The 21,995-nt window shown below is 50.2% G+C and overlaps 2 protein-coding genes across 4 annotated transcripts in view; both read right to left on the bottom strand.

Annotated features, from left to right (window-relative positions):
• The window catches only part of LOC126537489 (uncharacterized), a 59,678-nt gene that overhangs the window by 31,778 nt on the left and 5,905 nt on the right, over positions 1–21,995 (bottom strand). The window lies entirely within an intron of this gene.
• LOC126537488 (uncharacterized) lies at positions 14,864–21,635 on the bottom strand. Of its 2 annotated transcripts, none has more exons than XM_050184509.2 (2): positions 21,527–21,635; positions 14,864–18,279 (listed from the first exon to the last, which is right to left on the bottom strand). In XM_050184509.2, exon 2 carries the CDS (start codon positions 18,221–18,223, stop codon positions 15,209–15,211), a length of 3,015 nt encoding a protein of 1,004 aa, XP_050040466.1. In that variant the 5' UTR covers positions 18,224–18,279; positions 21,527–21,635; the 3' UTR covers positions 14,864–15,208. The 2 variants fall into 2 exon arrangements, with proteins under 2 accessions (XP_050040466.1, XP_050040465.1); XM_050184508.3 differs by lacking the exon at positions 21,527–21,635 and adding an exon at positions 19,820–19,983.

Below are 21,995 nucleotides of genomic sequence, written 5' to 3'. Positions count from 1 at the left end.
CCTAGGGCCTTTCTTCTTTTTATCATGTCTTCAATTCTTTTCTCTTTATATTTCCTTAGCTTTTTTTTCTTCGCTTCTTCACTTCACATTTCTTTGTCTTCTCTTTCTTGTGCTTCTCTTTCGTCTTTATTTTTCTTCTCTTCACATTCTGCTTTCTTTTTTATAGTCCTTTATTCCTTCTTAACGTTCTTCGTTTTTTCTTCTTCTTCTTCTTCCTTCTGTCTTTCCTTCTTTATTCCTTTCTTTCTGTCTTTCTTTCTTTCTTTGTTTCGATCTCAGGTATTGTCTTTTTCTTCCTTTTATTTTATCTATACCTCTTTTATTCCTCCTTTATTTTTATTTTCTCCTTTCTAGAGCTTCCTCTTTCTGTCAGCCTTATAACAAAAAAAAATGCTCTACTCGGGAGTCGTTAAAGTGACGTGACGTCACAAACCCCTGTGAAAAAAAAAATTCGTCCAGCGGTGCTTCGGGAAACCGGGAAAAGCCCGGCATGCATGTCGCACACTGCTGTCCGCACCGCGGCGTCGCCGCCGACTAATTTACCGTGACTTAGTTTCCGAGAAGGGCCCGCGAGAAATTGACAGAGTGCTCTCTCGGCGTCACGGCGGTCGCAACAAGGGCGACACCTTTCCTCCTTGCGTGGACTTTTCGTGCCCGGAGCACGCCTCACGCCTGCACCAGCTGTGAGACGAGGCTGCAAGGTTCTATGGATGCCACGCCATAACCTATAGACACACTCCGCGGGGTGCACGGGAGCCTCAGATGGCGATAGCAGATGTATTATTATTATTATTATTATTATTATTATTATTATTATTATTATTATTATTATTATTATTATTATTATTAATATTATTGGTAGAAGTGGTGGTAGTAGTAGTAGTAGAAGTAGTAGTAGTAGTAGTAGTAAACACAACAACGGGATGGTGCGCATCACGAGAGCCGGCTATTCCGAAGTACCAAGTACACTTTTCAGGGAAGAAACAGAGAAGCAGCGAGAGGAAAATAAAGCGCGGCAAGATTTTTTTTTTTTTTTTACTAAACTGTACGAATGACCGCCTGGCCTTGATCCCTGTTGCTGTTGCTGACGACAACGAGATTCATCCCGGCAGCTTGTAGCCACATACAGGAGAAGTGCCTTCCGCGCCCCGTGCCTCCTAAAGTGCATAAGGGTGCACCTCCTAAAGGTTTGAGGGGCACGTGGGGTACAAAACACGTGCCGACGCCCGAGCTCGACAGCGTCGAGATGATTATAGAACTGCGAACGAAAGCTAACTGCGCATGTTGTTGCGCTCTAAGAATCAGCGTTCTTCTTCGCATAAAAAGAAAATAGAAACCGGGAGATGCAGAACTTGGTCGTGCGGGCACACTTGATCGAATCTGTCCCGCGTGAACACGTAGGTCCATTCGGTCCCCGCCTTCTTCAATGCTTTCTGCTAGGTTTTCAGTCAGCAGGGTGCGAACGAGTAACGCGCTTCGTTTACTTTCGCCCACATTTCGCAGCCGACAAAAAGCCCAGCAGACAGCAGGCCCCAAAGCCCAGCAGACAATGAGGCTGCTGGGCTTTGGGGTGGACTTCGCACATGCGCAACCTAAGCACAACCTTTTGAGGAGATAACCGCTCTTGTAGTAGCAGTAGCAGTGGTGGTGGTGGTGGTAGTAGTAGCAATTGTAGTAGTAATTGGCGCTTTAATAAATGAATAGCAAAACGGAAAGGGAAGGAGAAAAAATTACTGCTGACCGCAGTCTCACTTCCGAGTGTGGTGTGCTGACACCTGAAGCGCGGTGAACGGTGGGCAAGCGGTAGTAAGAGGGTGAAATGGCAGAAGAGAGCGGATAGTAGAGAGGATAGGGTAAATAAGACGACTATTTACACACGCACACAACCCAGTCGCTGTGTGGAAGAAACGCCGATGAAATAGAAGCGGCGACGTATCATTGTCCCCCTCAGGGGCAGCGCTCCACCGCGCTCCGCGGCTCGTCGCTCAGCCACGAACTGCGCTGTTCGATCGTCCCGATTCCGGGTGCATTCCCCAAAATTCAGAGAGAAGCAATGTGTAAATTGGTGCATGTTTATTGAAAGCCTCAGCGCGCCGCGTCCGACGAGTCGCAAGACAGTGGCGCTCCGTTCACGTCTTCGTCCGGACGAAACGAAATGTCGCGGCACGGGGTTGTTAGAGGCGGTGTGCCCCGCCGACGCCTCTAACCGTTCACTGTGTACTTGACGCTGTTAAACTGAATAACAAGTTTCGAGCCGGCCTTGGTGACCATCACGCCGACCTTTTTTAGTTCCAGCGAAAGCTTCTTCATGTCTTTGGGAGAAATGCCCTTAACGACCTTCACCAGTCGGGGAAGGTCATAGGGCATCCTGTAGAGGACGCGTCGAAACTTCACGGTGATTTGAATTCGCATGCGAAGAGTTATCATCTGGGCGCCCTTCTGGATGGTCTGCAAGTATCCGTTCGGTTCGGGAACGAACATGAAGCCGGCTCGCTGAAGTGCCTGAAGCATAGGCACGACGCGTTTCTGATCTTCCTTCACAAATGAGATCATTTTGTCAGCGTCCCTAGGGAGGAAAAATTTCTTCTTCAGTAAGACCACGACTGTCTGCTTTTCCAACTTGATGGGGTACTTGAGGTCGTTGAAGGAGAGGGCAATGACAATGCCAGCGGAATTGCGAACCGGAACGACGCCGTAGCGTACGTACAGGATGTGCAGGGCCTGGCTAGGCATGCCTATTCGCTCAAGGTGGGCGATCAGTGCCTTGAGGTCGCGCGGTATATTGTAGACCTTGTCATTCAGCCGGAAACGCAGGTCGATGGTGAGTGGGAGCGGAACCAGGATTCCTCGGATCATGATGCCCAGCACGACTCCTGTACTGTCGTCCACCTTCACCTTGACCTTTTCACGCTGCAAGGCGCTGAAAAGCATGCCGATATGAACCTCTCCCGGCCTCCTGAAAATTTCCTCCAGGTCAGCGGGAATGGAGTACTCCCGTTTGCCGAGTGTGATGCGCACGCTGCCGGGGAGCTCTACTTTCGTCCGCCCCTGACCGGGTACACGAAGCTCAAAAAACCCTTCGGGCGTCTTGCCGAGTTTCACTCCATAAATTTCCAACAAAGACAATTTATTAAAAATTTCTTGGGGTCTGGTCTTGCTGATATCGATAACCAACTTGATGTCCTTGGGAAGCTCGTAAGCTTTGTTTCCGACGGTAATTTTCGTGACAAGTGGCCGCTTGAAACTGTAAGTGATGTTAAAGAGGCTAAAGCCGGTCAGCAGGCCTTGGCCGTTGGTAGGGAAAGTTGCTCCAAACTGCCGAAGCAAGGTAATCACCAAAGCCAGCTGTTCCGGGTGCTTGGACACGTGGGCAGCGAGTCTGTCCGCATCTCTAGGAAGGTCAAAACTCTGGTCATTGATGTGCACTACGTATTTCACTATGACAGGTCGCGGCAAGGGAATTTTTACTCCACCCACAGACACTTCCTTGATAGGATAGTTCAAGTCTTTAAAGACGACGCCTAATTTGATGAGCACTTGATAGATGACAGTAAAGTAGTTGGGCTGGTTGAGCAGAAGTTCGAGCCAGAAACGGATCTGATCGGTGACGCCCCGTATACCGGGTGGAATAAACATCTGGTCACTGGTTGGAGGCACAGGAATTTCGGGCTTGTACGAAGGCACAATAATTTTCGGGGGTGGACTCCTCACGTGCCCGCCGCCTCCCTTTCCCGGCCTTTGCAGCCTGCTGTTGCCCCCCTTTGGCGGCTTCTTTGGTTTATAATTGTCCAGAATGTACCGCATTGTTCTCGAAACATTCGAGTGCTCCTGGATTATCATCTCGACTTGCTTCTTCAATTTTCTCGGCACTTTGACCTTCCGGCCTTCAATACTACTGTATATCATCTCAGCTCCCGGTTCGAGCTTTTCAAGCGTTTCGATAAATTTGATCACGACGGAAGCGTCGGTTCCTTGGACAAGCTTTGGGCCTTCTGGGAAAGCGACGCCGAAGCGTGCAGTGCAGTGAGACGGGCACGGGGTCAGGCACAGGCCCGTCTCGCTCACAGCCCACAGCGCCAACAGGGCTGCGAGGGTTATCGGCAGCCGCATCGCCATCGGTTGTCTCGCGACGAGGCTGTTCAGGCGGCTGGGCGATACCGGTGGCGCCGATTACTGCACGGAACTCCCCCGTCTCAAGGTTTCCTACGAGCAGGCATGTGTCATTAAAAAACGCGCGCATCAGCACAGCAACAAGAACATCAACAACAGCGATGATTGACCGATTAGTCGAGTGTTCTCCGCGGGGCTCAACTAGGAGGCACCTCGCATACGCTCGTGAATTGGGCAACTTGAGTCAATTTTTACTCGAACAACATAGACGCACACTACACAAAGCAAGTGGTCAGTGCGGATTTGTTGCCGCAATGTGGACAGTCGTCCCATGTAGGTAAACGAAACCACCTTCGACTGCAGCATGACAGTGGTGTGAATGAAGTTTATTATAGGCTTACGTCGGAGAAGTCAGATCACGCGCAGTGATAACGCAAAATTGATTTAATTTTCAGTTGTTTCATATATTCTGTTTCTTTGGGGCAATAAAGTAAATGTCTGTCAATCCATATATATGCAAGAAAAAACGAAACTCGTGGAACTTTCATGAAATAGATCTATTTGTCGTGCTGACAGAATTTGTCGTGTTATAGCGATCTCTCACATGTGTGCACGTTGGTCATGGCGTACAATACGACTTGCAGTAGCTTCTTCGTTCAGCCTTTTATCTAACTGAAAGGGTGATTATTTTTGACAGTTAAACGCGAGGACGCGGCTGTTTTCTCGCGCCGTAGCGGAAGCGAGAGCGGGTCCGCGCGGCCCACGGCGTCCTGCTGCGCAGAGCTGACGCGCAACTTAATAGGGACGAGCAATTTTGTGAAGAACCAGGGGTCGCGTTCACAAGGCCTTTTGTTCGTAAGTGCTGTTTGCCATTGGTGGGCCGCCTTCACTTGCATATGGGCCAGCAACGTCACGTGACTAGCCCTCAAAGATCTTACGAACAAATATTCCTCGTATATATAAGCAGGAGAAAGGTTATAACAAAATTAACTTGCGCCTTAGTCCAATTGTGCCGCGTTATATCCGGTGTTGCCATCGTCCCTTTTCAGTCTGTTACTAAACTAAGGCAAAAACTTCGCCAAATCTTCAAAACAAAATTTTTTTTGTTTGCTCCAATGACGTTCAAATTGTGGCTAACTTGTCGAGTGAATTTGATATAATGAAAAGTGTTCTTGAAACACTATAATACAGTCTAACCTAACATGGCATAACGCATCTGCCAAGACATTTCACGTTCGTCTAGTGCTCGTGCCAATAAGGAGGAAACGGTGACTTTATTAGCAGGCCGTAGAGTACTTCGTTAAATTTAACATTGCGTTCCAAAAGCGATGCACGATTACAGCTGAAATCCTGCGTTTACCATTACGTTTCAAGAAAAAAATTTAACACGCTTCTAAATATCGCGGGTTGCCTGATTCTCCCATCATAAAGACGCACTTGGTACACGTTATGGCCGTAAACTTTCTGGATTTAGGCACTCGTGAAAGGGGAAGTAAATTTTGCGATACCATCTTGCTCATATTAACACGGTGATTAATATACTTGGCACTTGTGCAGGTCAACTTCTACATTACCACTCTTTGATCCACCTGAGTGCTCCGCGCTGTGCTGATTTGTCCGAAAACCAAGGAAAACGAAGGCGGCGCTATGACTCGCGTGAACGAATTCAGACGCTTTTACATACGCACGCCTTTCTACAGTTTATATCTCCTATTATTCACCTGCTGCGTTCTAAATCTCCCCATAAGACTTAAATTTATGCCAAAAGGTCTTCGTAAGTTAGTTTACGGCTATGTTTGTGAACGTTCTCAAATGGAATGTACTTGGTGAAACTGCAGCACCTGCATCGTATGAGTCCTTTCTAATTGGTTTCGTAAAGAATTTTTTTAATGTGTATTTCGTGAGCACAATTTGAAACCTAGCTGTTTGCTTCGGCTCAGTGAACTGCCGCGAGTGGCCTCCGGGGGGGAAGACCACAGCTGAATTATCGCAGTCCCAGCACCCTAGCGCCATACAGCCAATTTCTGCCACTTTTTTCTAGATTTTCAATATCAAATAGCGTTCGAGAAAGTCATTCTTGAATCGATGTTCTTAACATCGAAGTTGCTAAAACGTCACCCCTGGTTCTGTCACATCCCTAAACAATTATCTGGTCGCAAAAGAGAAATATCTGTCGCTAAGCGGACGAAAAAGTCGCTAAATCTAGAGACAAAATCGCTAAAATTCGAACACTGGTTGTACCAGGTTTTTACGCCCCCTGTGTTGTCGAGGGAAGGGCGACCTTTTCGGAAAGGCCAAATCTAAATATTGCCCTAGCGTGACCCCCCCCCCCCCCCTCTTATAAACTATAATACTTCTTCCTTCGTCCCATGCCCAACAATAATCTTAAGTTGGTGTTTTTTTTTTTTTTTTTTCGTATAACGCTCAAGTTTGTAAGTACTTATGTAATGGTGATGTCTAATTACGTCTTCGACGACTCGTTTCAGAGCGCTCTGACGCCACTTATAGTGGTGTTCGGCAGCATTCAAGCCACACAACAAGGATAAGTACACTCTAAGAGGCTTCACTAAACACGATGTAGACGCCTGAGCCTCGTAATAGTAACTCAGAGGCCTGTGTGATTCATTTGTCGGCGCTGTGGGAACTCTCCGTTATGTCAGTGTTCAAAATTCCGTTAAGGAGCCCCTCATCAGGGTCAGCCATTTATACAGACAGGCGTAGCGTGCAGCTGACGCGCTGGCGATCGCATCCTGCAAAGCATTTAAGCGCTGCTCGCCAGCCGCGAAATAGAGCTGCAACGGAACGCCGCGCACCCACCCTCTCGAGGAAGCTTCGTCACAGCGAGTGAGCCAAGGTCACACGCACAACATGCGATAACGGTAAAACGCCGTGCTAGATACGTCACTCGGCGTGGCACGCGACTTCGGTTAGTTATCCAATGCGGAACGCAGCAGAGAGAGAGAGAGAAAAAAAAGGAAAAGAAGAAAGAAAAAACTCAGTGCCCTTCCACTCAGTGGAGAAGGGTGGCCAGTGAAGCTGTGTATGTGCGGGGCCCCTTAATGGCGAACTGCAGCTCCGCCGCGGGTCCGCCTGGCGTACAACTATTTTTGGGATCGGCTCATGTATGGGGAATGTTTAACGCCTGCTTCACTTCCCTCCGCAGGTCGGCCCGGTATTGTACTATCTTCGGGATCGGCCCACGTGTGGGGAGTGCTTAACGCCTGCTTCACTTCCGCCGCGGGTTGGCCCGGCATTGCACTATCTTCGGGATCGGCCCACGTATGGGGAGTGCTTAACGCCTTTATCTTTATCTTAGTTTTATCTTTCTTTTATTTTTTTACATGCCGGATCAAAAGTAGCCGGATCTTCTATGTATATGGGGCGTCATTATCTCCATGCATAGATACATTTAATAAATCACTCAAAAGGTTGTTAAGTAAGCCTAGTTGGCCGTGAAACGGCTATGTTTAGCACAACCTGGAAGGCAGCACAGTAATGTTTTCGTCCAATCGCTCTAGACGTGTCTGCTTTTCAAGAAACAAAATCACCGACAATTACGATACTTTCTAAGACGAAATTTAAGCGCAGCTCCACACGCGTTATCATATCGCGATATATTGGCTAGCGAGGACAATCTGTCTCGTGCGGCACGTTGCAAACGGAGCGAAGTGTGGCGCGACTGCCTCGCTAATCTTGAGATCGCATGAGCCAGCGCGTGAGTGAAGCGTCGACGCGATCTACAGGAGCCGCCTCCGACAGACCTCCCATACGACGCGCCCTACTCTCGTGCCACTTCGTAGCAATCGTCGCCGCACTACGCTTTTCTTCTCACTCTTTCACCGTACCCTTCTTCGCTTTCTGACTTGCGGTTCCACTGCACCCTCCTCTCCGCTTTCCTCCTCGCGTCTTTCATCCCGCGCGGCGCTCTGCGTTCGCTCTTTCATCCTTCGATGCCCTCGTTCACTCGGTTACACCGCCGCCGACGCGGACGCCGACGCTCGCCACAGGAACCGGCGCCTAAGAGCTGCGCTCTAAAAAAAAAGGACAAGAAGTGTCGCTAGCCGGCTCATGCAGTTGCTTGAGTGCGGGCCATTAACCAGAGCAGCGGCGAAAGCAAAAAAAATAGGCGGCGGCGGTGGCGGTAGAAGGGTGGCCTTGCACTAGGGAGCGAACCACGTGGTTCGAATACACTAGAAGTGTGGGGACTTGCCTCCTGCTGCTTGCCACTCGGTGCCGCTTCTGAACGGTTTTCCCGTAAAGCGGTAATGTTTCCCTGCCGCCGAGCGAACAGGTCCGAGCGCTATTTTTGCCGCCGCCTTCCAAGCAAAGCAGCATTCAGGTCCTCGCGCGGGCGTCGTCATAGCAACGTACGCGGGGATAGTCTGAGAGCGAGGGTGCCCGAAATAACGTCCCTTTTTCGTGGCACCCAGCGGCATATACTTGTACCTAAAGAATTACACGTAATTAATTACTTGTACATTTCTCGATAATTTTTCAATTTAACGATTAATTTGTTTACTCGGTAACGCTCACTGTAATTCAATTACTTTTATTTCAGTAAATCAATTACATGTAACCGTTTACGTTGCTGGCGCGACGAACTGTGACAAGCAATGGAGCTTGGAGCCACTCACTTTGGCGGGAAATGCAGCAGAACGCCCGAGATCGGTGCCCCGCAGCCGCCTCTCGAAAGTGACGTTCACACAGGCAAATGCATGTGCTCAGTTTTGGTTTCCTCAATATAAGGCTCCACGAGTTGTTGGCCGATGAATTGAACCGGGGCTGGTATGTTTAGATAGCGAGGACCACTTAAGACGCTAATGCTGCAAATCGCATGCGGACGACTTTCCTCTCTTTTTTTTCTTTTTCGGCTTTCCATTGGCCGAACCGGTAGCGTATTTTCCAAGTATCTGCAACAATGCAGCACTGCGCTTCATAGAGGACTCAGATGCTGATTAACGTCAATGCTGTGCACAAAGTCCGCATGTTTTTCCCTCTCTTTTATTTTCCTCCTCGAGGTAGTTTTCGATGTCGTTGTTGACTGTGAAAGGCGGTGGGCGGAGCACCGAAAGTATAGTCAGCTCATTCTGCTTACTATGCAATAGTAATAAATGCTTGGAGGAAAGTAACATAGAAGTAATCAATAACTCTCGAGTAATTTCTCAATTCTCGTGGGGTAGTAATTGGTAATCTTAACCAATTACTATTTTGATTGAAGAAATTGAAATTGTAATCGCTTACTTTTTTTTTTTTCGATAATGCGTAGAAGTCTGCCCTGCGGAGACAACGCGCACGGACGGCAAAAACGCGCCCCATCTCGCGCGTGCGCTAGCGGTCTCAACGGGTGTCACGTGACTCGCGCGCCGACAAAATGGAGAACGGCAGGCGCGCCGCAGCCTGCCACGTGACGGCGCCAACGTCGCACGTCGTTTGCACAAAGCTTACCGCTAGCGGCTTTCAGCCCTTCATTAAGCCGACGCAAGCCGATCGAGTCCGAAGTCCTGCTCACACAGCAAACGTTGAGAACGAATACATTAATTAGGACCAATTTCTGACCGCAGCGGTCGGGACGAGATCGCAGCGCCAGCCAACGTCGAGGTGACACAGCGGAGTATGCGAGGAAATTGCAGATGGGCGGTGTCTTCCAGGCTGCCTATATGAATTTAGACCGAAAGGTGAACAGCCTGTTACTAAACAAGCCCAGAGAATCGGCGAAACTTGACCATAAACATCCCCTTAACAAGTGGAATATGCTCCCAAAGCTTGTTGTTTAATTCTGCATTTCAACTAGAAATACAGCTTGTGCCATATGCTTATGCACCACTTATGAGAGATACATGGGATTAACAATTCTTCACGCACCATTGAACAAACACTGATCCTCGGCCTTTGTTTTCAATGCAAACTTGGGCTAAGCAATGATGCATACTAGATATAACTGGTAGAAGCTCACGCGACATATCTTATCGCATACCACATACAAAGCAGTATGCCACGCCAGGTTGTAAATCTGGTTATCGGTCTCTGGATTAGAGTTGTTCGAACTCTAAAACGCCCTGTTCTTTCAGCTCATTAATTCAACAAAAAAGAACGTTACAAGTAGGTAACGAGTTTCACTTGCGAGTCTTCGGAATACGCAAGCCCTATTCGTGTAACTGGGGTGCTGTACTCGGCACCGTAAAATTCAGCCGTTAGCCTTTATAACCAGGGAGGGCGTGGCTTCCCTCTCACCATTAGAGCTGTCAAAAGGGCGACTTTGCAAATGAGGTGGAATTTCACCGTGTCCGGAATTGGTCAGACTTGTGTCTGCATGTCGCCGACACGACTGCGTGTAGGCCCGTGTGCCTTGCCTAGCAGTCCCGTCTAGAGTTACTGTGCGGGCTCCCTAAGGGTAGCCTATATGCAGTAACTCTAGTCCTGACTCGGCCCGCGCGCACTCTGTGAGCAGATGGCCTGCCTCAGCATGAGCCGTGGTCACCTCGGCGTCGTCGGGCACAGCGTTTTCATCAGTCACAGAGTCAAAAGTTAGCCGAATATGCGGCTCCGGAAATGCTCCAAGCGGAAGACGTGCGTAGAAACCATATTCCTCAACCGCGTATTTCCCCTTGTGATGCCTGTACATGGATGTATGTGCGCTCCTCCACACACCTCGCTCCCTTTCTTTTTTTTTTTTTTTTTTACATCACGGAGTCGGGCCCCGATTCCATGGCACAGCCGCTGTACCTCAATAAGGACGTTTATTAACACATGCACCAAACATGTCGACATCAGCCGTTTTTCTTTTTTCCTGTGAAATGCCATGCTTGAGCAAGGAAAGGACGCCTGTCTGCATGGACATGCGTGATCAAACCATCATAATCATCATCAGCTTATTTTACATTTTACATCTACTGCTGGAGGAGAGCGATCATCGAGTCAGCGACCGCCTAGTCAAAGGCCGTGCGTCGAAATATCATAGCTCCAATAAATACACTCGTCATGTGATCAGCGTTCCTCTCTTGAACATGATTTAAGTTTGCGTGTATGTGTGTGTGCAAAAAAAAATTCTGGAGTTTTACGTGCCAAAACCACAACATGATTATGAGGTCCGCCGTAGTGCGGGGACTACGGATTACTTTCGACCACCTGAGGCTCTTTAATTTGCCACCACCGCACATTAAACCACGCTTTCACCAACCCAACACGCACAGACCAAATCTCCAAGTTGGATCCCAATAGACATCGTGAAGGTCGAGAATCAAACCCGCTACCTTTGGTGTTAATTAGGACGAAACTAATTAAGGTACAGTTAAGGTAAAGTTACAAGTAATATAAAGTAACAGTGCATACGAATGAAAGTGTCAAGTAATGCAGTGAATGCCTCGTGAGTGCGTGGGCTTTCGCCTTCATCCTCTTTAGCGCATGCTGAAGTGACTGTCAGCCAGTAGCTTGTATCGCTACTGGTCGGAAATTTCAGCCCAGGTTGGCCACGAGTACGTAAAAAGCTGTGGTCAAGGGCGAGACCTATGCACAAAAAGAATTAACCCAACTCACAGTACACGGGCATTTCGGCGTTTCGCCCCCATCGAAATGCGGCCGCCGCGGCCGCAATTTGACCCCGCGATCTTGTTTTTAGAAGCGCAACCCCATGGTGGCTAAGTCACCACAACTGGTGTCTGTGTGTGTGCGTGTAAACGTGTGTGTGTGTGGACGCTTGCGTTCACGTTCGAATGTCTCTTGCGTCATTTTATCTTTGTTCACCGTTATCAGTCTTCGAATAATTGACGTTCACAAAGCATTCCTATAGCATTTTCTTTTTAAAGCGGTGGCGCCAATAAACTGTCTGCCAGCATCATCTCTTCATACTCATCTTGCCATCTAGAGTTGGATCAGAAAAAAGAACGTGTGCAGTGTAGCTTTTCTTCAGCCGCCGTCAGAGTTCGCGGCACGCGCCCGAAAAGAGACGTTAGAAGCAGCCTGTCAATTGGCAGAGAGTGAACTCGGCCGCTACTGCACCTCGGTTCAAGATATGGCCTGAACTTAGGAAGCGCACATGCACATGCGACTCTCGGATTTCACGCCGTGTGTCGCTCACAAATTATCGGGCCCGCGTTTCTCTATACTTTTGTGCAGGATCGCCTACCTAACTGGCGTCAGGGATGAAAAAGGAAGGAAGAGGCATCAGGCCATCGCGCAAGGGTCGAGCTACAAGGACGTTTTGTTCAAGGATATTGCATGTACTGCGTGAAGCGATAACTAGACCTTGTAATAATCTATCTACGTTTTTATTTGCGGGAGACATCAGACTATTCTCTCAGAAAGGTTGAAGAAGGTATATACGGAGACAGAAAAGCGTCTACTATTTCACTTGTCTAGTACCGCGGGACCGATGAAATTGTAGAGCGCGGTTATGTTGGCCGACAAAATGTGTTCTTTTCACAAAAGCTTTCCAATTCCTGGATTGCAAAGCGATAGGTTCAAAGGTAAACAATACAAACGCGTGCATAACACTGGCGTGTACACGCTGCACGTTGTAGCATCTAGAACGGCGTAAGAAATGATCGTCTGTTCTCATTACCCCGGGTTGATTTATTAGCAAGCAAGTACACATGCGTTCCACCTTACTGGAGGCGACACTACCAGCCACGGCGTACTTTTTTTTTTCTCGCACTAGGCTATCCAGCAAAACTGTGAGTGTGACCTCATGCGGTGGACCGCGTCCGCTTCAAATAACGATGAAAAAATCATTGATAGGACCATTGGGATGACCATTGCTAACTATGCCTATTTCACATTGTTGCATCAGTAGCGTAGTTCGCAGCAACACTTCGCATGCGTTGTCCCTAGCCGTGCAATAGTTTCATCAGTGACAGAGAGAAATCAATAACCTGCGGTTTCAGCTGAGAAGCCGGTCGGACGTAGCTATCCTCTCAATATCTATGCTATTCTGCTGTCGCTTACGAGAAGGGCAGTTATTGAGGGCGACGGCGATAAGGACGAAGATAGGAAATATTTTGAAGTACGCATCTCTTTAGAGACGTGCGTCCAGTCCACAGCCTCGAAATAGCTGATCATCGGCCCGGATCTGTGACACGTCCGTTATAGCGCCTCAAATAACAAATCCACATAAGTAATAGTCGTGCGGAGAATTATTGGAACCGCCACGCTTCAGAGTACTCAGACGGGATATAAGAAACAGAGGCTCATTTACAAGACACAGAAAAGCAAGGGCTAAAGGGCAACCGAAAGTAATAGCGGCCTTCAGAATTTTCTGATCATATGTATTCCTGTGATGCGCACACCGCAATTCAAGGCCGGCTTAATGCAAAACGTAGCTCGAAAGGTGCGCGCCAGCGATGCATCTCACAATTCGGCCTCTCGCTACCCAAACGCGGACAGTAAGTGCTGACACTTGAGGTTTTAGTTAACTCTAATGGCCTCGAAGATAACTGGTATTGCATGCACTGAGCTAAAGGAAATGATCTCGTAATATACCGGCAACTTGCAGTGGCATCTACGAAGTATTTTCTTTTTCTTCTCGACGTGATTCCGCTGCCCGTAGGCTATGGCATGGCCCGACAAGTGATTCGACATAGTATGAGCTGTCATTTAATTCTTTATACCACCTAGGACACTCTGCAAGTCGGCGCTTACTATGGCTGACTTCCTATGTGGCGACCTGCGTTCAGCGGATGTACGGATCGGACCTTCGCAGCACGGCAGAAAACTTTAATTTTCATTCGTGCACGCCGCTTAAATGGGCGAGACTTAGTCATACAACCATTTCGCGACTATCTGCTCATGCGTTGAAAGCGTAATCATATGGATACACTGTGTCGGTGTTTTTTGTACTTGTGAAGCCCATCGTACACGCACGCACGCAGGTGCGCACATATGCCTCACTGAATCCCACACGGACAAACAATACCCTTAATGTACTCGTATGAGGCACTTAGCATAGTCGGCATTTGGGAACGAGCTCACAGCAGCGAAAAAGCTGAAAATGTCGCCTTACCTTGGGCCATTTAAACACGATGCTTCTTGTTAGAAGCAAAACGCCTGCACGAGCGATCTCCAGAACTATTCATACTGCGTGACCGAGCAGCACATGATTTATCGCAGCGTTTGCGAAACAAGAACGACATGAAGCGCAAGGCTGACTGCATTGCAAAACAACGCCGCTAGATATCGTTATAGATGCGTGCACACGTGATCAATTAGCCCAATGCGCCAGCAGGAAAGCGTGGAAAATAATGTCATCTGAGACCGTCTTTGGAAAGAGCGCCTTGAGCCATCCGTCAAGGGAGGTGATCTATCGACTTCACACTTGATACCCGCAGGGTAAAGCATGTGCGGTATAGCATCGCTAAGAAAGTTCGCGTCGTTCAGTTAGCTCAGTATCCATGAAGAAACAGACAGAGCTCGCAAAAAAATTATGTACATGGTGTCCCCGTTTAGACAGCGTCTTCGCTATCGTAGTGTTGACCCGCCTTGTTGTCGAGAATCACCAATCTCCTCACGTTGGCCAATCGCAAAGCACTCTTTCACGGATCTCTCTCTCTTTCTCACTCTCTCTCTTTCTCGGTGCTCTGTAAGCCCACGCATTACATAGCTAAACGAGCAAGTGTCCGCAGTGTCTGCTATGTATTTGTATTTATTAATGAAGAGAAAATAAAGGGTGTTGTGATCTTGTGATATGACCATTTCATAAGCGAAGAGAAAAGCGCGAATAGGCAGTCTTTAGGCGAGAAACATCACAACCAGCTCTCGCCCGTAGAGAAATAAGTGGTTTGTTGTCATTTATTGTTTTTCTCACGCTCAACGCCGTAGCTTCCACCTCGGTTCAAAGGGGGAACACTCCATGTCCGCAGAAGCAATCGTGACGTTAACTCGCGGTCATGAGAGCGATAATTTCGCCTCGCGGGAGTTTTTTGTTTGACACGTGTCCCAACAGCGCCACGTTGCAGCTCGCCAAACACTGCGTGGAAAAATCTAAGCAGAGTGTGCGTTTTATTTATTAACAATTGCGAAGTACGCAGCTTCGCCACGAAGGTCGAGAGAAGTGGTAACGTTGCACCTATACGTATAGATCTCTGACTCGAAAGGTGGGCAAATCAGTCTAGCCTTTGACCATGCGGCGCAGTTCGAAGAACTTGCCCTGGAATCCGATGGCACGAGGAGCCCCAACGGAGCCTCCCTGCACCTCGACGCCCGAGTTGTACAGCACTCTTCGGACGATCTTCCAGTTCCAGTTCCGGCCACTGGAGAGTCCTTGAGCCAGCTCCGCGAGGTCTAGCGGTACGCGATACTTGTGACCGCTCTTCTCCAGCATCACGTTCACCCGGAAGATGACGGCGAACTTGATCAGCCGACCTTGGACGCGCATGCCGTAGAAGTTACCTCGCTCGTCTACTTCGAGCAAGGCCCCGACGCGATGCAGCGCTAATATGAGTTCACCGTACTGGAAACCTGGCAACGAACGGCGAAGGATTTTGATGTCCCGAGGAATCATAAAAGCACGGCCCCGGATGATGACCTGCACATTCTTGCCGTCGCTGATGCCACCGGCGACGGAAGGCGCCCGGCCGGTTCCCTGCACTGGATAGAGTTGACCTCGGATCACTATTGATATGATGTCACCGCCGTCGGGTGTCATGTTGACAGTGATGCCTTGCGAACGCAGCGTCCTAATGAGAATCTGAATAGCCATCGGTCCGCTGGAGCGCGCGAAGGTCATCATATCCTGGATCTGGTCAGGAAGCGAGAACCAGCGGCCGTTTAAATTCACGCGAATGGTCATCGTTCCCGAGGGAGGCGCGGACGGTTCGCCGCCGGCACCGCGGCCGCCAATAATATACGGGAATGAGTAGCGCCGGCCATTGAAAATGAGCGTGACCTGACTTGCGCTCCGCTGAACTATCACTCCCATCTTCTGGAGGCTAACAAGAATTTCCTGGATTCCGCTGGGATTCCTTATAGTCTGTAAGACCTGAGTGATTCGAGGCAGGTCTGCGGGCACCCTGTAGCGGACCCCGTTGATGTTCACAATGAGGCGGATATTCACTGGCAATTCTAGCACGTCAAATCCCCTTTGGACGCTGTGAAGAACGCCATCGGGGCCCGGTATGAGCTTGTAGCCAGCCTGCTGTATGACGATCAGAAACTGTTCAATGGAGATTCTGTGATCTTTTAGCATGCGCACTAACCTTGGTGCTTCCCTGGGCAGCGTGAAGCGTCCTCCTCCGATATTGATTACGGTATCTGACTGACGCTTCACGGGGTACAGGCGTTTGTTGAACGATATCGCTGTCACGGCGTTGCTGCTGTCTCGCACTGGCATGATGCCAAACTGGTTGTACAAGAACGACAGGACTTTGGCAGGCATGCCATGCTGCTCTAGGTAGGTGACGACAGCGGGAAGATCGCGTGGTATCCTGTAGACTCGGCCGCCAAGGTTGACGCGTAAGCGAACAATCACGGGGAATGGGATAGGCACACCGTCCATGACGATCCCGACAACATTTCCAGTGTCCGGGTCTACAGTCACGGGGATGCGTAACTTTTGAAGAGCGCCGATGAGTTCGCCAACGCTAATGCTACCAGGCTGCTTCAGTATGACGTCAAGGTCCGCGGGAATGGTGTACATTCGTCCATTAATAGTGACGCGCAGGGGTGCCACGGAGCGCACAGGATAGTTCCGGCCGTTAATTGTGATCGTTTTAATTTCCCCGGTTGGAGACTTCTGAGGGCGAGCGCCAAGCGTAATGAGAGTAGGCAGTACTTTGTGGAATGCTTGAGGATTGCTCTGCACGAAGCTGATCAAGGACGTAAAGTCTCGAGGCAAAGTGAACCGGCGGCCGTTTACGACAACTTGCGTAGTGACCGGGTTTGTAAGAGGATATCTCCTGCCAAACAAAGTGAAGCCCGTAATTTGGCCGGAAGGGTTTGTCGTCACAACTGCGCCGAGCTGCCGTAGTATCGTCGTGATGATGGTCATCTGACCCGGATTCTGGCTAATGAAGGACGCCAGCCTCGGGGCGTCTCTAGGCAGCACGAACGGCTGACCATTGATCCGTATTGTAAAAAGTACCGTAACAGCCCTAGGCAGGTTGACGTGGCGGCCATTAATTATAACGTAAGTGAAAGGCCTCGTAACGTCGGGAAATCGGACGCCCTTATTGACCAGAATGTTGTAAATGGGAACAAAGTAATCAGGATTTTTGACCAGGAGCTCAAGATAAGATAAAATGTCCGGTGGAACGGTTTGAGAACCGGTCGTAATTTCAACGGGCTTCATAACGTCGGGAGGTACATAGCGCCCACCGGGCTGTGGAAGGGCAGGCATAATTGGCATCCCTGGCGCTCCTGGCATCCCTGGTGCTCCTGGCACCTCCGGCATGCTCGGCACACCCGATACACCTGGAACACTCGGCATACCTGGCATACCCGGCATACGCGGCATACCCGGCACACCCGGCATACCCGGCATACCCGGCATACCCGGCATACCCGGCACACCCGGCATTCCCGGAATTCCCGGCTCTCCCGGCATTCCCGGACTTCCTGGAATAGGTAACTCAGGCTTGAACATTGTCATTTCAGTAGGCACTCCGGGTTTCCCAGTGAATGAAGGTATGACTCCAGGGGATATAATTGACCCGGACGGATTGCCAGGAAACCCAGGCATCGGATGAGGGGCCCGCACACTTGCAGAAGGGTTGCCGTGATCGAAGGGCGGCGTCAACAAATCCGGTTGCATCACACCTCCATTGGGCGTGCGCCCCGACGGGTGTAAGGGCCTATCCCGCAGGATATCGATTAGAATCTCGGCGAGGTCCGGGTGCCTCTTCAGTATTTCCACAATCAAAGACTTTGAGTTTGAAGGCACAGGAACGTCAACGCCCTTGATGCGTATCGTCACGGTGGTCGTCGACGACCCGGGATTCAACACTGTCTTGAAGATCCTCACAAAGCTCGAGGCGTCCGGGCCTTTGATCCACCTGATGCGCCTGTCCTCGGGCCTGAACACAGCGAACGAATTGACGCAGTACGCTGGACAAGGCACATCACAGCGGCCGCTTTCGCTGGCTGCCCACAGCACCAGCAGCACGGGCGGCAGCAGGCGGGCCAGCATCTTCGTCTTGCGAACGCCGGTGCTGGTCGGGCATAGGAGCCACCCCTCACCGTACACTGCAAGAGAAAGCGGGGGTCACGCGCGTCATGGGTTGCACACTGCACACAGCGCACGCACAGACTCTCCGAGAAACGCGGAACCTGCAGAGGGAACAAACAACTCGGCCGCACTCGCGAATATTCTGAGTTTTCATGCATGTTCTCCGGCGTTTGAGACATGCGACAAGGATAAACGTTTCCGTTCCGTTCTCAGGCGCACACACAAGACGTTTTACCGCTAATACATGTTTGGTCTCTCGAATCGCAACTTTACTATCACAAGTCTTAGCTGACAGGTTACGGCGTAGAAGGCTGCCCATTGTGGTCTGGGTACATTTACATTACTTCTCGCGGAAAGGAAGGCATCATGTACAGCCGATTGTGGCGATCGCGATAAACCTTCTCATGTGCCGCTCTTCTTGAGTGAACTTTAAAAGAATGCGTGGAATGTTCCTGCTAATCGTTGCTCAGATTACGCCCAGGCGGATTAGGTTAGAATACGTGATTTATATAAACTCATTTCTTTCTTTCTTCGTGGATGCAAGACAATTAATTCAATTTAAAAAACTTTTTTAGGGTGACATCGCGCTTTAACCATTTTGGCGCCTTGCAGGGCAGAAACAATGCACAATATGGCACTGAATGACACGAACGTCAAATCCTTCCGTTTTTCTTCACAGGGTCCCGTAAACGCTTTTGGATCTCAGCTTACACGAGAACACATCAGCATGTCGTCATGGCACATCACTTGTTATCCAATAAGTATAGGTGACGTGCATCTCGACCAGTTCTTGCTCTCAAGCAAAGCGGCAGCGGGTTTTCGCTGTGATATTATCCTAAATACAGGTGTGGAAGCCAGAAGAATTCATTGGCCATTAGAACATGAGTCCCTAGGTGTTCACTACTAAACAATCTTTGAGATGACTGCACCAGAGGTTTCGCATCTGTAAAATTAGTTTCCGACTCTTTTTTTGCATCGTTTTGGGCAAACTAGTGCATCATATCCAGTATAATGGAAAATGGTCTCACACTCAGCCAACTGTCTTCGTTCACTCGTATGTGTTTAACTCAATACTAAATTCATATTCTGCAGAGGATGGCGCGAGCTTACAGTACGCCACTTGCCAGCAACTTCATGGAAAACCATGCCTCACCAATAGAAACCCTTTCTTTTTTTCGCCTTCTGCTACCTCTACCAAGCGACTCTATATCAACGCTAGATTAGAACCTCGTCTGCAAACGTAGCCTCAATGACCGCGCTCACGACCAAGTTATACCTAGACGCGGCGGACGCTCCTCTGAGCATGCTCGAGAAAATTCCGGTGAGATAAAAGCTATCTTGGAGCTCTGGAAAGACAGAAGTCACCGAGTCAACATTTCTACCACAGCGCCATCGCAGGGTTTATGACGTGCTCGAGGGACCCAGCTGAAAGAACGCAGCCGTTGCATGACGAGCATAACACCATGGCACTCTACCATTAGAGATGTTCCACGCCCGATTATCCGGCGCGCGATCAAACAGCTGCGCCTGCTTCCGGAAGCCTCAACCCCTACTCACGAGAAGCTCTGTGCTCGGTCCGTGGCTGTCTAGGGAAGCCTCAACCCGAAGCCGGCGGCTTGGGGCCCCTGAGACCAGGACGCGGCTGCTTCTGCTGCTGCTGCTGCTCGCAAAGCCGATGGCTCCGGACCGGAAGCTCCGGCGGCTTACGTGTAGTAGGGAGCGGATTGTCCGAAAAGGGTCCTTTTATCAAGCGCGCTTTATTTATCGGCCAACGGCCCGCAAATATATGACCAAGCAGGCATGACAGCTTTCCGGCAGTTGCCCCCGTTCAATGGTCGCTCTAATGAACTCCGTCTGGAGACGTCGGCGCGCGGCGACCAATCCCGCAGCCCCGCGTCCCTTTCCCTGTCTCACTCTCGATCCCGGGGTTTGCGTTCGTGAGCGCTCAAGCTTTCTCCGGCTCAAGCGCCATCAAAGAAAGGCGACACTTTACGGCTTCCACGAAGGCTTTCGAACCGCATCCCCTCCCTCTAAGCCCCCCCCCCCCCCCCCCCTCCCGTCAGTGGGCAAGCCCTTCCCCATACTGCCATCCACCTCCGCGTCTAACCTCCCGGTGGCACGACACGGCGTCGCCTGTCGCGACGGCAGCGCTTGCCTAACGCGACATATCCGATTCGGCGAAGATTTACGCCGGTAAGCGAACAAACGAAAGACGTCCTCTCTGCTGTTGCGCTTTCTCGATTCGCTGCAAGCGGGAGCCACGCGGGTTGACAGGCTGTTAAGCACCGCGATGCATGACACACGACACGTCTTCTGGCGGTTCGTCTTACCCCGGGGGAAAAGGTGCGCGCTTCGTCGCGGTAATCGCCGTCGCTTAACTGTGAATGCGGTCCGTTGGTACGCGAGAGCTCTTGCCATCCGCATCTCACGCGTCGAGGATGCTAAATAGCCACCGCTGTAAATTCTGTTATCTCTCTCTCTGTTTCCTATGGCTGCTGCGAGCTATCGCGTCTCAGTTCTCGCAGGATGCTTTGACCTCCTCGGTTCCTTTTTGTTTCTGCGTGTCTAATACCGCAAGTACAGACGAGTGATACGAGACTCGTGTACTCTGATTCAAACACGTGTAGATCACGTGCTACGACACACCTCGGTCATCGACTCTAATCCCTTCTCGTCTTTTGCGTCATACCGCGCGTTATGCATCCTAGAACATACTCTCGTGGCGGCTACAAGGACGATTGTCACAAACATGGCGGCGTTACGGCAGCCATTCCCTTTTTTTTTTTTCGTGTGTCAGCACGAAATGACTCTGCGTTGAATTGCGCTCCATCCAAGTATACTTCGGTGACGTAACGAATTGGCGGGGCGCTGCACTGCTAATCTTGTTGGTCCGCTAACCCTACCCTCACCTGCAAGTGCGAATCTGTTACCTTTCTTTTCTTACTCCCTCTCAGTTGCGCCACTTTCCCGCGAGTCATTATAACCTGTTTACTCGGGCAAGTCTTTCTTATCGCTGTTAGGAAATCGAATAGCGTGTTGACTACGCGCTCCCTCGGCTAAGTTACTGGCTCTACTTCCAATGTGGCAGTCAGCAGCGGACCTTCATCTCATCAACGTCAAAGGTGACGCAGGCCTTAGGGCCTAAGCAGTCTGATCTTTCCTTATCTGAGAAAAACGGCGCGATATTTAACACCGCCCTCGGACGGTCAATCTTTCTCTCATTCCTCTTTTCACCGTGATCAAGGAAGCAAAAGCACGACTCACCTGCCTTTTTTGAAGAGGCGTCGTCCACCGTGGAGTCCGGAGTCCGGCCGTCGATTCTCCTTTATAAGGCTCGGGCTCTCGTGCGCTGCCTCCCTCCTCACTCGCACGGATTGCAGCTGAGGGCTGATGGGTTGCGAGCGCAGCTCAGGCGCGAGAAAAATACGGCCGCCGCGAGCACGTGAGCCTGCCCGTAGCCGGCAGCAGCCTCCCCTCCCCCTCCCCCCACCCCCTACCACACAGACCCCAGCTGCCGATCGACCATCTTCGGTCTCATGATTACTCTGACGCTTGCCGGTGAGCCCGGCAGCTGCACGAGGATTAACCGACGCCGCTGTTACTCGCCGAGGCGACGACGACGACGACGAGCAGCGAGAGGACGGTGACGCGAAGGCGTCGCGCTGCAGTGAACTAGCACGAGTTCTTCTTGCAAACTTGATGACATCCCCAATAGCTTGCCTTGAAGGCACGG

Source organism: Dermacentor andersoni, chromosome 4 (assembly GCF_023375885.2).
Source record: "Dermacentor andersoni chromosome 4, qqDerAnde1_hic_scaffold, whole genome shotgun sequence".
NCBI classification, from domain to species: domain Eukaryota; kingdom Metazoa; phylum Arthropoda; class Arachnida; order Ixodida; family Ixodidae; genus Dermacentor; species Dermacentor andersoni.
Note: the sequence above shows the minus strand (reverse complement) of the source record. Positions and strands in the feature narration are given on the sequence as shown.